Raw genomic sequence first — 15,412 nt, forward strand, 5'->3', positions numbered from 1 at the left:
TAATTTCTTTCTATTTTTAGTAGAGACGGGGTCTCGCTCTTGCTCAGGCTGGTTTCGAACTCCTGAGCTCAAACAATCCACCTGCCTCGGCCTCCGAGCGAGCTAGGATTACAGGCGTGAGCCACCACGCCCGGCCTAAATTTTTTAAAAGCAAAACCAAAAAAACCAGGAGTTCAAAACCTGAGCCACCATGGAGCACCGCGCTGATGACAGTGGCTGTTTATCGATACATAAGAATCCACCACTGAAAATTAATTGAAATCTGCAAGTTCAAAAGTTGAAACTCCCAACCCTAAAATAAACGGGGAGTTATCTCATTCTCCCTGAACTCTGCAAGCTGTGACTAGTCCCCGAGGTGCCGTTCCCCAGCGGGCGCGCTGCTCCAAGGCAGGCTAAGCACGCACAAGGGCGGCTGTGGGCCAGTCGGCCAGGACCGCAGGCGGCGACAAAAAGGCGGAGAGCAAGTGCTCCGGGGCTCGGTCAGAGTCACAGCGCACAGGACCCGAGCCGGGAGGAGGCTGAAATGCACCCACACTCCCCTCCGTCTTTTCCTCTCCAAGAAGTCTGTGTGACTGAGACCATCACAATTTGAAAAAGGAAGGGACCAAGTGACCTGGGGACTGTCACCCAGGCACACACAACCTAACTGACGTTAGTTTCTGAGCAGCCTCTCCCGCCCATGTTCCTCATCAAAGGGAAGTGACACCGGGAGGCGTAAGCTGCTCACGCCACAAAATCAGAGTGAATTCTGGAGCCCAAATCCACGTGCGCACAGACACGCGGACCATGTAGAGCAGCAGGTTCTCCCAACAGCCGAGCAATAAACCCACATTTCATAAAAATGCCAAGGCCTTGACGGGGCAGGGCTGTCGGTCTAGTTGTAACTGGCTGTAACTGGCACCAGTCACGAACACTCTTCGTCCTCGGCCAGCAACACTCACAAGAAAGAAACGTCTCCTGCATCCCTGGGGCAGCCTGTACCGCTGGCTAAAACCCCAAACCCAACAAGCGCACACCCCGTCCACGTGGACTGAACCCATGTCTCACTGGCACAGAAGGCCTTTCTGAAAGTTGCCACTCAGGGCACGAAGCATCGGGGTTCAGAGCTCCCAGCCCCGCCGCAGGGGGACGGAGGGTGGGGGGCCCGTCACACACCTGTACACGTCGTGCTTGGTGTCAAAGAGCCGGCTCTTCTCTCGGATGCGCTCTGGCGGGAGGTAGGCGATTGTGCCGAACAGGCCGTCCATGCTGAGGTCGTGCGAGTGGGACAGCCCGTTGCACTTGGCCAGCCCGAAGTCGGAAATCTGCAACACAGCAGTCAGAACCATCAGTGTTGCCTCGCCAGGCCTCACGGGTTGACACTGTACGACACTTTATCAAAAGTGCCCCTCTGCAACCTCAGGTGGCGCAGTGGGTCCAGGTGCCTCTCCAGGCAGCCCCGTCCCAGGCAGGCAGGCCCGATGGCTGGGGCAGAACCAAGACTGGAGGCATTAAGAGCAACGTGGTTGACTGATGGGTGGAGGAGAAAAGAACGCTTTAAGGAAGGAACTGGCTGGGAGAGAGGACTCAAGGATTATAAACTTACTTCTGTAAGACATCACGTTTGCCACTGCGGCTGACAGCCGGAGACGGCACAAAGGGAAAAGCAACTCTCAGAATGTCAGGTAAAGGGAGACACGTGACAATCAGGTGTGCCTGCCAAGGGATCCGGTGACGCAACCGGCCAGCTGGGGAGGCGGGCAGGCGGCAGCAAGTCCTTTAAAGGGAACACCCTGCAGAGGCCCTTCAAAGCAAACAAAACACACACCGCGCAGGGTGTGCAGCCTCTTCCACCCAGAACGCTTGTGATGGGCAGACGCTGGCTGGTTCCTTCACCGAACGTGTGTGGTTTGAGTAAAGGTCTGATAAACACCCTGTCGGCAGGGCCCACCGCTCCAGGAGAGCCGACGCCAGCCCCCACCTCTGCGGGAGGCAGGTCTCCTCTAAGGCGTCCCTAAAGCTCACTTAAGCCCACAGCTGGGGCCTCCACAGAGCCCGGGCTAACCCGGCAGGCCTCTGTGGGGGGAAACCCCTTCCCCCTTCCCCACCAGCATCCGGTGTAAAGAGATCTCATGGGATGAAGCCACAGCTTGTTAGCATTGATAGAACCCCCAGTCCACATGGAAAACGGCCTCTATTCTCCTTCTGGGCTTATGGATTTTTTTTTTAAGCCTTTTAATCAACTCCTGGGCCTCTCCTCAAACACACCTAGGGAGCAATAGGAAACCGGGCTGAGTCAGGCCTTTAGTCTGGGCTGGCCATGCCCACGAGGTGAGCCAGTGGGCCTGGCGTCATCACCGCTGAGCGACAGGGCGGTGACTGGGCTCCCAGGGCTCCTAGCACATCTGCAGGGGGGTGGGGGAAGAAAGCTCGTGGGGACGGGCGCCCTAGGGTGAGGCGCAGGCCCTGGGTGGCCCTCGGCTGTCCTGTGGCCCTTGAACCCGCGCAGCCCTCAAGAGACACCCCCACTGCGGTGAGCAAACTACAGGTTCCCAGAGCAAAACCACCCCTGATCCTGCACATCCCTAATGCAGCTCGAAGCCGGGAGGCAGAACGAGTCACGCGCAGAGGAAGTCTCAGCGCCACTATCAGCAGCTTGAAACGGTTTAGATTCAGAAACGAGAAGGACTAGGACGCGGAGATCTCACCTTTTCTCTGTCACCGTCAGATACAGCCAGCCACTCCAAAATATATTTGGTGGGAAGAAAATAAGCAGAAATTCTCTGTAAAACCTCCGCCATCAAAATGCAAATTCGGAATTCAGAACGTGGGAGGGTCCCTGACCCCCCAGCACACAGCACTTCGACGTCAGGGTCTGGCCGGACGGGACCAAGCCAGCCGCCCGTCAGACGCAGTGGAAGACGCCGCCGCGTGACCCCCTGAATACAGTCTGGTCCAGGCAGACGGGGCGCATAAACGCAGCCTGGGATTCTACACCAGGTTGTTTCATTGTTAACTTGAAACTGCTCACAATATTTTAATGTTGATATTTAGTGTGTTTAATCTTGAATAATATCAAGTATTAGCCTCAACTATTAAGTAGATTTAACATAGTTTGCAAAGCAGGCGGTTGCTGTGAAATTTTCAACTCCAATCACGCTAGGTACAGAAAGGTAGCTAGCCTGGAGCGGCGGCTTAGTACCTAACCTCAAGATTCTAGATTAAAGTCGTCTTGCTCCAAATAACTGTCAACTAAGCAAAGCTTCCAAGTTTTGTCTTTAGGAACAAAAGCGCTGCCTCTTGGAACCTCAAACACACACTCCCAGCCGCTCTCCATGCACCCTAGGCGCTGTTTCTAAGAATCAAAGAAACATGTAAATACATTTTTCTGTTTGTTTTTGTGCTTCTGGATGGTGACTAACACGCCTGATTAAGAAGGGCATCACACAAGACAAGCTTTCCCAGGGCCCGCCAGGGTACACGGGGCGCTATCGTGTCCCAGGGCGCCACGCAGATGCGTGTCACTTCCTGTCAAACTGGAACAGTTCCCACCAGGGCTTCAGCAGCTCGCTCCGTAGCCGTCCCAAGCCCCCTACTGACACCCAACCCCACGCGATCTTCACTGCTAAGACAGCCACATGCCAGGCCTTCAACGCCAGGCGTTTCCGAGGAGAGGGAGGAGGCTCTACTCAGTGGGGACATGACACGCAAGAAAGCGAGCCCACGGTGTGAAGACGGTCTAAGAGCAACACTCACTTCAGCACTGGGCAGGCAGGAAGTGCCTACTGTGTGTCGGGGGCTGAGAGGGCGCCCAAAGCAATACCAACATCCCCGACGTGGAAAAGATTATCTGCTAGTACCAACGGCACCAAGCCCTGCTGAGCACTTCCAGGCGCCGGGCACTGCACTAAGTGCTTTATCGTAATGACCCTCACAACGACATAGACACGAGTATTATCCCCTCCCGGCCGCTCACCCCCAGGCTGGGTGACAGGCGCTGGCCGCAGACACACCTGTCCAACCACACCTGCGTGCCTGGCGGTACCCGGTGCGCACACCACAGCAGTCTCCCCGGGAAAAGCACGTTCCAAGAGCCTCCTCCCAACTCAGCAGTCCTCAAAGACAGGGTAAGGCATCCTCATATCCTCCGTTCTAATCCAGCTGTGCCTTCTCCCTCCGCGGCATGAAGACCCAGAGTTTTCCAGACTTTTCTCGGGCTGCTTCTTCCACCCTAAAGGCTCTTCTCCCACCTGCATCCCCACTCCTGACTCCATCTAAAGGCCCATCCCCAGAACCCCACCCCCATCCCAGGGGCTGTCCCCGCATCTGCCCGCCGGCCACTCGCTCCACCCTCGTGGGTCATTTGGTTTAATCAACGGCCCGGCAGGATCGGGCTCCAGCCTCTTACGCGTGACATACGGTGGGATGACCCTGGCTGCTAACCTAACCCGAGCCCCAGCTTAGCAAGAACTGGAGGCCGCCGTCCACCCTGCACCTCTGCTATGAAGATGAGAGCAGCTCATGCAGGCGAAGTCTCTGGCGCACAGGACCCGCCGCCACTTCCCTTCCTGGTGCGCAGTACACGTAGGAGGGCAGAGACTTTACTGTTTGTGGGGTCCCCAGGACCAGAGCCACCTGGGAAGAACCCCTGCAAGTGTCAGCCCCAGGTGGAGGCATCACACGTGACGCCCAGCCCTGCCAAGCACCAGGAAACCGGAATCCCAAGGCTCCCAGGATGTGAGCAGACACCAGAAGCCACCCCAGGGCTGACCCAAAGCCAAGTCGCTGGACTTTTGTCCCCGCTTCACTCAGCAGGACGGCGCTTCCACCTACCAGCTAAAATCTGATCACTGAGCAATACCCACCCACGAGACAACTTACAATCACGGTCCCAGGTGAAATATCCATCACCCACCACACTCCGCCCGCTGCGCAAGGTGCTCTGCACAGCCAGGTGCGTGGCACATGGGCCACAGCTCCCCAGACCCTAAGAGCACTGGGGCAGGGCCGGGCCTGGACCCGGATCTATCCTAACTAATGGTCAGGCCGACAGAGAGGCCTGGAAGCGCTGTGCAGCCAGGAACGGCAAACCGGCCAAAGCAAGGGGGCAACTGCTCTGCTCGCCCACATGAACTGGACATGATTCGGGCCCTGGCTCTGGGCTCCTTCTCACTCCCAGGTCAACACAACCGCACTTTGTGGACCAGCATGTAACCCCAGGTGTCCTGGGAGTGTGCAAACACCACCACATGGGGAAAAACCACGTGTCACCTACAGCATCGATGACAGTATAAGCCCAGACACAAAGGCCACCAGGGGAGAAACAGAGAAATACAGCCTCGTGCAGAAATGCCGCTGTTAATATCTGCCCGTGCCAGGCGGCAAGGGCCGGTTTTTCGTTATGTTATCCCTCACACTTTTCTCTGTCTTATAAATTTATCAAAAAAAAAAAAAATGCAAAGCTCCCAGGCCTTGCAATCATACAACATCCTGCCCCACGACACTCTCCTACGCAGGGCTCCTTCCAGGGCACCCCGCGGGCCCCACTGCAGCGCCCCCCACGTTCCCACCACCCCCAGCCCCGAAACCACTGAGGGGAAATACGTCCCCTCACTGAGGAACCTGAGGTCCCACAAGGATCTGGTCCGCAGTCCGACTTCTAACCCGATTTCATAAGACATTAAGAACGGAATCCACAAGCCCATAATCTCTTTTTCCAGAATTCATCATGTGAGGATTTGGCGGAGCGCCCCGGGGTTCGCGGGTCCGTCCTCCAGCTCCGGGATACATGGCATCACACCGACCACCAGGAGCTCAGATCCCTGCTGCTCTTACTCGGGAAAGGCCTTGCCTTCAAGTTCTTTCCCCCGGAAGAACCGCCTCCTTTCCCGCCCCCGTCCTGGCCTCAGCGCCACCCCTGGGGACCCCCCTCCCTGCAGACAGACCCGCCTGCGGCCCACCTTGACGTGGTAGTGGGCGTCCAGCAGGATGTTGGCGGGCTTGAGGTCCAGGTGCAGGAGCGGGGGCGACATGCAGTGCAGGAAGTTCATGCCCACGGCGGTCTCGTGGACGATGCGGAAGCGCAGATCCCACGGCAGTGGCTCGGAGGCCAGCAGCTTCTCCAGGGAGCCCGTCTCCATGTACTCCATGACCAGGCCGACCGGCTCGCGGCAGATGCCGTACACGGGCAGGATGTAGCGAAACTTGGCCATCTCCATCTTCTTGGCTTCTTCCAGAAGCTCCATGCGCTCCCTGAAAAAGTCCAAAGGTGTGAGGCACACACAGGGGTCACTCAGCCACAAACACGGCGCACCCTGACCGGAAGACGACCGGCTCCAGGTGGCCGGGAAAATACTCAAACGCACGCGAGGGGCGCACTTTAATGTCACCTCCTTAAATGCTGAGCCCCCCAGACTCTCGGCCCGCAGGCTGCGCAGGCACACGTGTGTGTCCATCCTGGGGTTCTCAGAAGTGAGAAGAGAAATTCTGACAGCCTCCGCCAGCGCTCAGGCTCTCCGAGTCTGCACGTGCACACTGACAGCCCCTCTCCCGGGATGGGGGAAGAGAAGTGTACGATCGACTAAAGGCTCTAACTACTTACCCATCCCAGGACCAGCCACCTTCTCAGTTTAAGCCTAGTACCCTGGCTGGCCCGGTTACTCCTGAATCCAACCGCACACGCTAACGGAACAGAACAAGGCTAAAGCCTGGGTGTGCCAGGGGCCAACTCCAGCTAGCCACCATTGTTTTAAAAATATAAAATTTACATAACACAGTATTTATCATTTTAATCTTTCAGAAGGGTACAATTTCCACGGCACTACATACTTTCACAAAGCTGTGTAACCACCACCACCGTCTACACCCAAAACTTCTCCATCACCCCCAACACACACTCTGCACCCATTAAACGCTGACCCTTCACCTCTCCCCAGTCCGGGGTGTCATGTTTTCTGCTTTCCACCTCTATGAACTTGCCTGTTCTAGGTCCCTGACACACGTGGAATCACACAATATCTGTCCTTCTTTGTCTACCTTATTTCACTAAAACCGCGTTTTCAAGGTCTATGTGTAACGTAGCGTGTATCAAAACTTCTTCCTCTTTATGGCCGAGCACCACCCCACTGTGTGAATACACTACACCCTGCTTTTCCACTCATCTCTTGTGAGCAATGAGACACATCTGTGCACACTGGTGTACAGTATCCCTCAGAATCCTGCTTTCAATCCCTTTGGATGTGCGCTAGGAGTAGGATTGCTGGGTCAAATGCTACTGTGTCTAACTGCTGCCTACAGCCTGCCACCTGTTTGTGTAAATAAACTTTTACTGGAAGACAGTCTCACCCAATCATTTACACGTTGGCCTTGGCGGCTTTTGCTCTTCAAGGCAGAGAGGAGTAGTTCCAACAGAGGCCCGGTGGCCTGCAGAGCCTAGCCCGCATCCTCTCTAGCGCTTCCTGGAGAGAGCCTGCCAGCCCCTGGCCTCAGGCCACTTCCCCAGTGCAGGCAGAGTTTTCAAAGACTAGAATCCCAGTGCAAAGGTCTGTATTAGTGGTCGAGTGTCTCCGAGTGCATTTGGGGTAAAAGGCTGAATCCCACAAGGACACGTCTTGGCCACAGAGGATCCGGATCAGCGGCTGTCAAACACGGACTTGGTGGAAAGCGCTCAGGAAGCTGGCTGGAATGCAGGTTCCCAGGCCTTGGCCCTTGTTTCCCGGTTGGAGTGGAGATGGGCTTTCCAATAACAACAAGCTCCCTAAGCCACACCGGGCGAGGCCCGACCACTGGAGCTGGGAACTGACCAGCTTCGTGTCCACATACAGGCCACAGGCAGCAGGCTGGGGCAGCCCCAAGGGACTCCCCCAGAATGTGGCGTCCAGCACAAGCCCCTGCCCAGGACCCGATTGCAGCTCCCACCTCAGAGCGGCTGCAGGGAAGCCCCTAGCCCACCAGAGGATCGGAGAACGCATCCGTTTCTTACTGATCTGACCTCCCCTTTGAGACCACAGCCCCTCCTGCAGTTAGGAAAACATTTCCCATGCAGGAAGGACGGCAGGCCAGGAGCTGCCCCTGGGTTCTGCTGTTCACCAAAAGCTCTCCGCCCCTATGCCTGCCACAGCACAAGCCCCACAGCTGGGAGCTGAGCCCCCGTGAGCACACAGTGTGAGCTCCCATGTCCCCAAGAGCTGACCCCAGGTGTAGCCCACTGGTCTCAACTAGGGATGATTTTGCCCCCAGGAGACACTGGACAATGTCTGGAGATGTTGACATTCTGGTTGTCACAACCAAGGCGTGCTACTAAACACCCCACAGTGGATGGCCCCAAGTGTGAGAACCGCTGGTGAAAACCAAGTTAACGCATTCACAGCCAAATTTAAAACACCTGTAATCCCACCACTCTGAGAGGCAGAGGCGGGAGGATTGCTCAAAGTCAGGAGTTCGAGACCAGCCTCAGCAAGAGCAAGGCCCCGTCTCTATTAAAAATAGAAAGAAATTAGGCAGACAACTAAAAACAGAAAAAATTAGCCAGGCATGGTGGGGCACACCTGTAGTCCCAGCTACTTGGGAGGCTGAGGCAGGAGGATCACTTGAGCCCGGGAGTTTGAGGTTGCTGTGAGCTAGGCTGACGCCACAGCACTCTAGACCCAGCAACAGAGTGAGACTCTGTCTCAAAAAAAAAAAAGAATAAAACAAACCATTACAGTCTAGAAGCAGCACATAAGTACTCCCAGCATTTACCTTACCCTTAAACCGCTCCCTTCATCGACAACTGTTTGCTGCACACCCACGACGTGTTAGGCCTGATGACCAAGAGGCCCCTTCCCTGCCTCCCCGGTGCGTGCTCACCTTCCACGGCAGAAGACGGGGAATTACACCAGAATAAGAAGTGAAGTTGGACATCCAGGTCATTTGAAGGGAAAGTCCAGGGGCCGTGGGAGAGTCAGGGGGCCTGAAGTCAGAGCAGAAACAGGCAGCAGGGAAGGGAAGGCTCTCGGAGGGAGAGCCCTGCAGGGGGCTGGGGACCCAGGGGGCTGGGAGTGGGGTGGGGAGCCCACAGAGCACAGACAGCCTGGAGGAGACTCAGGCAGACGGACGACAGACGGATGTGGGAGGAGACCAGCAGGGACCACCCCATCTCTACCAGGAGTCACTGCAGCTCCCCTCGTGGAGGTGGGGGCACCCCAGCAGGGGTGGAGGGTTGTGGGGGGAAGGAAAGTAAAGAGTTTTATGAATACCCTCAAGGAGCCAAGAACCCCTTAGGAACAAGTGAAACAAGTATCAGGAATGAATCATTAAATTACTGTAAGACAAAAATGAGCTTAACATGGCTTGTTTTCTTAGCACTCTGTTAAATGACCAATTAATGGAAAACAAGATGTCGAGTGTGAGTGTGGGGTGCCGGCCTGCAGCGGTCCCTGGGCCGGGCTGAAGAGCTGCCCCTTCCAGTGCGAAACTCCACAGTGACAGGTTCCCGGGCCCTGGGCCCAGGACAGCCAACCCCTCTGCAGCCACGGGGCTTGGCCAGGCGCTGGGACCCCACACCGGCTGAGTGACAGTCCAGACCAGGCTAGTGGGACTCTCAGCCCTGTTCCCAGTCTCAACAGGCATCTGAAAAAAGGAAGCAGAGGGCCAGATGCCAGCCTCGCACATCATCTAAAATGAAACTGGTCACCGAAGGAGGAGAAAGAAAGGGACACGCCTCATCTCTTCCCTGCTCATTTGTTATTTAAACCAGGATGAGTACAGCTAGCACCTCTGGCAGCAGCCACTCACTCTCAAGCTGTAGCATCTGGGACTTAGTACCCGCAGCTGCTTCTGTTTTATATCTTACTACCAATCAGAGTTACGATGTGTCTGTTTCCTATTGCTTTTCTTTAAAAAAAAACGTGGCCAGCTTGCACCCCTCCCCTACCAGTGAGCGTCCCTTCTGGGGCACTGGGCCCAGGGGCACAGGCAGTAAGTCCTCCTACAGGAGTTAGACCCACTTCAAACTTAGAACCGCACAAGGCACAGCCTCCTGGGGCGGGGGGGTGGTGGTTTTGAGGAGCTGACAACTGAGGTGTTTACAGGCCGGCCATACACAAGGGTCACTTTTCCAACTAGACATTCTGAGAGTGTCCCCTCTAAGCCAAATCTGACTGACACACATGTATTTTGAGAACAAAGTCAATTAAAGGAAAGTCGAATAGCTTATTAAGGGGAAGCTCTGAGCCACTCTGCAGATAAAGTGTTTTCTTCCATTTGCCCAAAGGGCTTAATACATAAAACCCAGGTGACTTCTGATTGCAGAGCTCGCTCATTAGTGACTATTAACAGCCACCGGCTGGCAGCAGATCACACCTGCCTCCCCAGCGCACCAAGTTCAGCAAGTTCTCCACTCTCTCCTGCCCGGGGCCCTTTCCGCAGAACAGAGACCCCATTTACCTTATTTAAAAAGAAAGAAAGAAACAAACAAAAAGAGCCTCCGAAGCTGGTTCGCTCCTGAAAGCTGATCCCAGCTCAATCTCCTACGAGAGTCTGCATCGGCTTCTTCGCACAACTGCCTGGGAGGGCCCCGTACGATTTCCTCCCCCTTTCAGGGGCAACACCTTTCCGGACACTTCCCCAAGGAAAATCAGCTGTCCTGGAAAATCGGCCATTGTTTCCGGGGACAAATCGCCTTCTCCAGAAGGAACAGCACAAACGGAAATGCCTTGGAGCAGACAGGACTCTGGGGAGGAGGGGGGTCGGGGACCGACGGCGGGAGGTCACAGCCCAGGAGCGGGTGGCGGCGGGGGCTCCCTCACACGCCAGCCCGGATTTTGTTCAGAAAGCCCAGAGCATCCACAGAAACCCTTCGCGCCACTTACTATTCTGTACCCACTGAGCCAAAACTCAACGGCCCCGACCTTTCCGGCTTTCTTCAGTCCCTCCCCTCCCGGGACCCACGCCCTGGGGTGCCCGGTGGCTTTGCAAAGCTCCAGCCCTTCCCGGGTCGGGTGTCACCGGCAGCATTTGCAATTCAATAAGCCTGAAAGGGGCCTTCTCGGGAGCAACGGGGAAAGGCATTCCCGATAAGGGACATCGAACAAGCTCGGAGAACAGAAAGAACCCACCAATTGCTTTTTGTCAATGGCAATTCTTTTTTAAACACATTTTTCCCCGTTAAGCAGTGTTTCTGGTTTATGCCAACCACCACACAAAGGGAACTGTCGATTTTATCCGGTTAACACCTGGAGAGATTGTGACACCAGCCCCCAGAAGCACAGGTCTCGGTCATGTCCGCAGACACAAAATCGCATTTCTCACTGTTAATAGGGAAGAGGACATTTCTGGGGCACCAGAACCCCCTAATAATTAAAACACCACCCAAAAACCGTGGGGGGCCGCGGGTGCAGCTCCGCTCAGGCACAGCTCAGCAGGGCCGCGTCCTACTCCCCGCATCCTAGCTAAGTCAGTTTCCCAGCAGGAACGGAGAAAGCGCCCCACCCTGCCCTCGGAACCCCCTTTGGGTTCCAGATGGCAGATCTCTGGGCATTAATAGGACCAACTACTGGGGTTCAATCTTTTAAAGATACTCCTTCTCAGTCGTATCTACATTAATTCGATTTCCTTCTCATTTAGGGCCAGCGGAAGTGTATTTCCCCCTGCCAGGGAGGGCAGTGGAGCAGGGAGAAATAGCACAAATATCTTCGCACCAATCATTTTTAAAAGAAACTTTCTAGAGAAGCCACAGGGTTCTCCCGACTGAGAAATTCCAAGGCAAGCTGCAGTTTCCCTCTGCAAGACCGCGTCTGGGAAACGGGGAGGAACGGTGGACACGGTCTCCTGAGGCAGAGAAGCAAAAATCATGGGAGGGAGAAAGGACGGGGCGGGGGTGAGACCAGCTCAAGGAGCAGAGTTCCTCAGGAGAAACCTGGAAACCTCTCGGGAAGACGCAGCCGGAAAAATGGTTTCATCTGTTAGCTGCTGCCTCTGAGCTAGGCCTGCCGAACACCAGTCCAATTACGTTCCCAGGGTGCCTCGGAGGGGTTCCCACACTGCTATTTTTAAAACTGACAAGAAACGGGCTTGTCCGATTGTCAGCTCTGTAGTTACAAACCCGGGGTTTGCTCAGGCTCGCCCCGACTAGCCGGTGCGGAACGCATGAGCTGCTCCCGGGCCAAGCGCTTTGCTACTCTGAGCCTCCTCTATAGCTGGGGGCTGCCAGAGGAAGAACGGGCCTTTGGGGTCACTTTATTCTCTCCAAACTGGTAGCGGCACCCACCCCTACACTCCACCCTAGGCCCCTACAATGGGGAACTCAGGTCAATGGGGGTCACTTGTGAACTACCGGAGTGGGCCCCCAGGGAGGCCTTTCCGGCACAGAAATGCATGCTCACGTGGCTGGGCAGCCATGACTCGGGGAAGCCCCTGCAGGTGCCAGGGATCGTGGGCCAGATGCAGCCAGGGGGTGATAAAGGCTGGGGCCAGGGCAGCCACAGGGAGCCGGGAGCCCCCAGCCCACCTTGAGGGGCAAGCAGCCCTGGCCAATGAAAATCGGCTTGGCCCACATCTGTACCTGTGGCGGGGCCCTATGCGACAAGTGGAGAGGGCCATAAACAACTCCAACCATCCTGGAAAAAGGCCCAGACCCATGCTGCAGGGGTGAGAGGTGCCATCCTTCAAACAGGTGAGACAAGACTTAGCCAGAAGGGGTACAGGGCTGGGGACTGCACACAGAGACCCCAGAAAAATCCTATTCCCTAATCCAGGGAACACCTTGCAAATACGGGGGCTCGGGTAGCAGGCAACTCATCAAAAGAGCACTGAAACACTTGAGTAGCACGACTGTCTCAGGGCTTAGGTGCAACCTTGCAAGACCCAGCTCCTCCTAGACCACAGCAACACCCACACACATTCCTAACAAGAACCTCAAGCTGAATACAGTCAATGATTAACCCGAAGGAGTCAACTTCTTTGCAAAGAGCAAGGGTTTTGACCATCTTTTCAATCAGAGAAATTAACCACTGCTGCAAACGCAAAACTCCAGCCTGCTCTACGGGGCCCAGCAAAGCGCAGGAGGTGAAAACGCTTCCTGCTACAGCTGACCTCCACCTAGCCGCCCAAAACAAGCCACCACCTGCCCGCATGGGCAGGGCAGGAAAGGCTTCCAGTTAAAGGACAAAACACTTTTCAACCAGGCTATGCAATATCCTAAGTGACCCGCCTCAAGTGGAGAAACCCTACCTTGAACTAGGCCACCCAAGAAACAAGGGACCGGTCGCTGGAAATAACAGATTCTACGGATGCAGGCTGATGAGTCAGCCTGGGGACGTGCCTGTTTACTCTGCTCTTCCAATACTAGAAGTTGGTGTTAAAATCTTTGCTGATGAATAAAACTCACTTGGACTAGGAGACTGCATCAGACAAACGCCCCCAAGAGCATAAAAATGTTTCTACCGAGAGGGTCTAAGCTTTCAGAATCTAACCACTGGCTGGTAATCAAAGTGGTTTGGTTTTCATCAAAACAGCCAGAGCCCCTCCCGGCCTGAGAAGTTCCCAGGGTCTGGGCTCAGCCTCAGCAAGCATCTCACCTTGAACTAGTAGTTTTGACACCAGTCGCCACTCTCCTGAGGTTTCCAAGAAACCCTGGGTTTGAGGGTTACAGCAAAAAGCCACCAACAGCTCTACTCTGTAGTCTCCCAGCCAAGGGAGTGAACTGGGGCCTCTTAGCCTCAGAGGCACAACAGTTACCGGGCATGGGCGGCAACAATGCCACCTGGACACAGGCGTCACAACCATTCTTTGGAAAAGCTGGGGCTCAGAGGCCCAATCGCTGGGTCAGGCCAGCATTTGCAACAGGTCTCTCAGGCAGCAAAGGCTAGGTGGGGTTTAAAAGGAACTGTTTTTTGGGGGTTGTGTGTGTGTGTTTTCAGGGCTGACCGCTTAAGGTAACACAAAACGTAGCTTCATGTAGTATGCAAGTTTCATTGAAGGATAAATGACTAAAATGTGCTAAATTGAAGAATACATACAAACTATTAAAACTGAACCATAAACGGTGAAATTCAAAAAAAAAAAAAAAGTTGCTTTTCAAGAATCTTCTTCCTACCCCCAAAATTATGCACACACCACAATCGACCCTGCGAATTTAACCGGGGTGGCTCTCGTCTCCACTAACGAGCGCCCTGCTGGGGAGGGACAGGCAGGTTCCCTCCGGGCTTTCGGACCGGGACGGGCGCAGGAGGGCCCCGCGGCGCGGCCACAGAGCGGGTCGGCGCAGGCCGCTTCCGCAGAGGTTGGGTTTCGAATTGAAGTCGGCTAACGAGACTGCGGCGAGGGAGCGCGAGGCGAACCGGACCCCGCGCCCCCGCCCGACCCCACGGGCCGGCCCCAGCCCGGCAGCACCAACGCGCAAGCGCCGGGGCGCTGAGAAAGCCTCGCCCGAGCCAAGCCGGTGCTTCCGACCGAAATAATTACGGTCTTACACCAATTTGTGCTCCAACGCAAATTACTGAGTAAGTGGGACGGAGTGTAACTCCACTCACAAAGCCCAGGAGCCCGCACGGCAATTTTTCTAAGCCGGGTGCAGACCGCAGCGCCCAGGGGGGCCCGGGCGGGCCGGATGCGCCTCCAAACGGCGCCGGTCCACGGAGCGGGGCGAGCTCGGGACCCTGGAAATCCAGGCCACGCGGGAGGCTCAGGTAGTCCGATGGGGCACCCCACAGCGACCCGAGATCCCCCACGGGGCCCCACGCCCGGGCCCCGACGCGCAACAGACCCGGAGCTCCCCAAAGCGCCGCCGCGTCCGTCCGACCCGCCCAGCGGAGCAGACGCTGCCGGGGGCTCGCGGCCGCCCGGCGTCTAGTTTCCCCCGAGGCTGCCCCGGAGGTGGCTCCAGGGTAGAGGGGGACCCCGAATCAAACTGCAGCCCTGGTCGGGCCCCCGCGCCCGCCCCAGCGCCCCCACCGGCCGCTGACCTGTCGTCGACGTGCAGGCTCGGGGAGCACTTGATGGCGAGCCACGTCTTCCAGTGGACGTGGCGCACCTTGTACACCTGCCCGAAGCCGCCCGAGCCGACCTTCTCCCAGCCCGCGAACTCGCCCGCGTCGAAGGTGCGCAGCAGCCCCAGGGCCCACGGGCTCCCACCGTCGCCCTCCATCGCGCGCGTCTCGCCGCCTCCCGGCGCCGCCGCGGCCGCCCAGGTGCCCAGGTGCGCGCCGCCCCGCCCCGCGCGCCGTCACTTCCGCCCCGCAGGCCCCGCCCCCGGCGCCCGGTCGGTGTCTGCAGACAGACAGACCTGCGGACGCGCGGGTGCCCGCGCTCTCCCCGGGGCGCGCGCAGCGTGGGAAGGGCCTCGACGCGCGCGTCAGCTGGCCGGCTTCTCTTTGTTTTTTAAAAAATAATTGTACAGTCACACGCAGTTGTAAGAAATAATTCACTTTGCCCGGTTTTTTCCAGTGCTATCCCT

General features: G+C 56.4%; 1 protein-coding gene across 1 annotated transcript in view; it reads right to left on the reverse strand.

Annotated features, from left to right (window-relative positions):
- The window catches only part of RIPK4 (receptor-interacting serine-threonine kinase 4), a 25,941-nt gene extending 10,830 nt beyond the window's left edge, over positions 1-15,111 (reverse strand). The window contains exons 1-3 of the mRNA XM_012640133.1: positions 14,922-15,111; positions 5,940-6,231; positions 1,156-1,304 (exon numbers count right to left, since the gene is read on the reverse strand). Of these exons, the coding sequence (XP_012495587.1) occupies positions 1,156-1,304; positions 5,940-6,231; positions 14,922-15,103 (623 nt within the window). The 5' untranslated portion in view covers positions 15,104-15,111. The remainder of the gene's footprint in view (positions 1-1,155; positions 1,305-5,939; positions 6,232-14,921) is intronic.
- Between the last annotated feature and the right edge of the window lie 301 nt (positions 15,112-15,412).

The sequence above is a fragment of the Propithecus coquereli genome, unplaced genomic scaffold (assembly GCF_000956105.1).
Source record: "Propithecus coquereli isolate 6110/MARCELLA unplaced genomic scaffold, Pcoq_1.0 Scaffold148, whole genome shotgun sequence".
Lineage (NCBI taxonomy): Eukaryota > Metazoa > Chordata > Mammalia > Primates > Indriidae > Propithecus > Propithecus coquereli.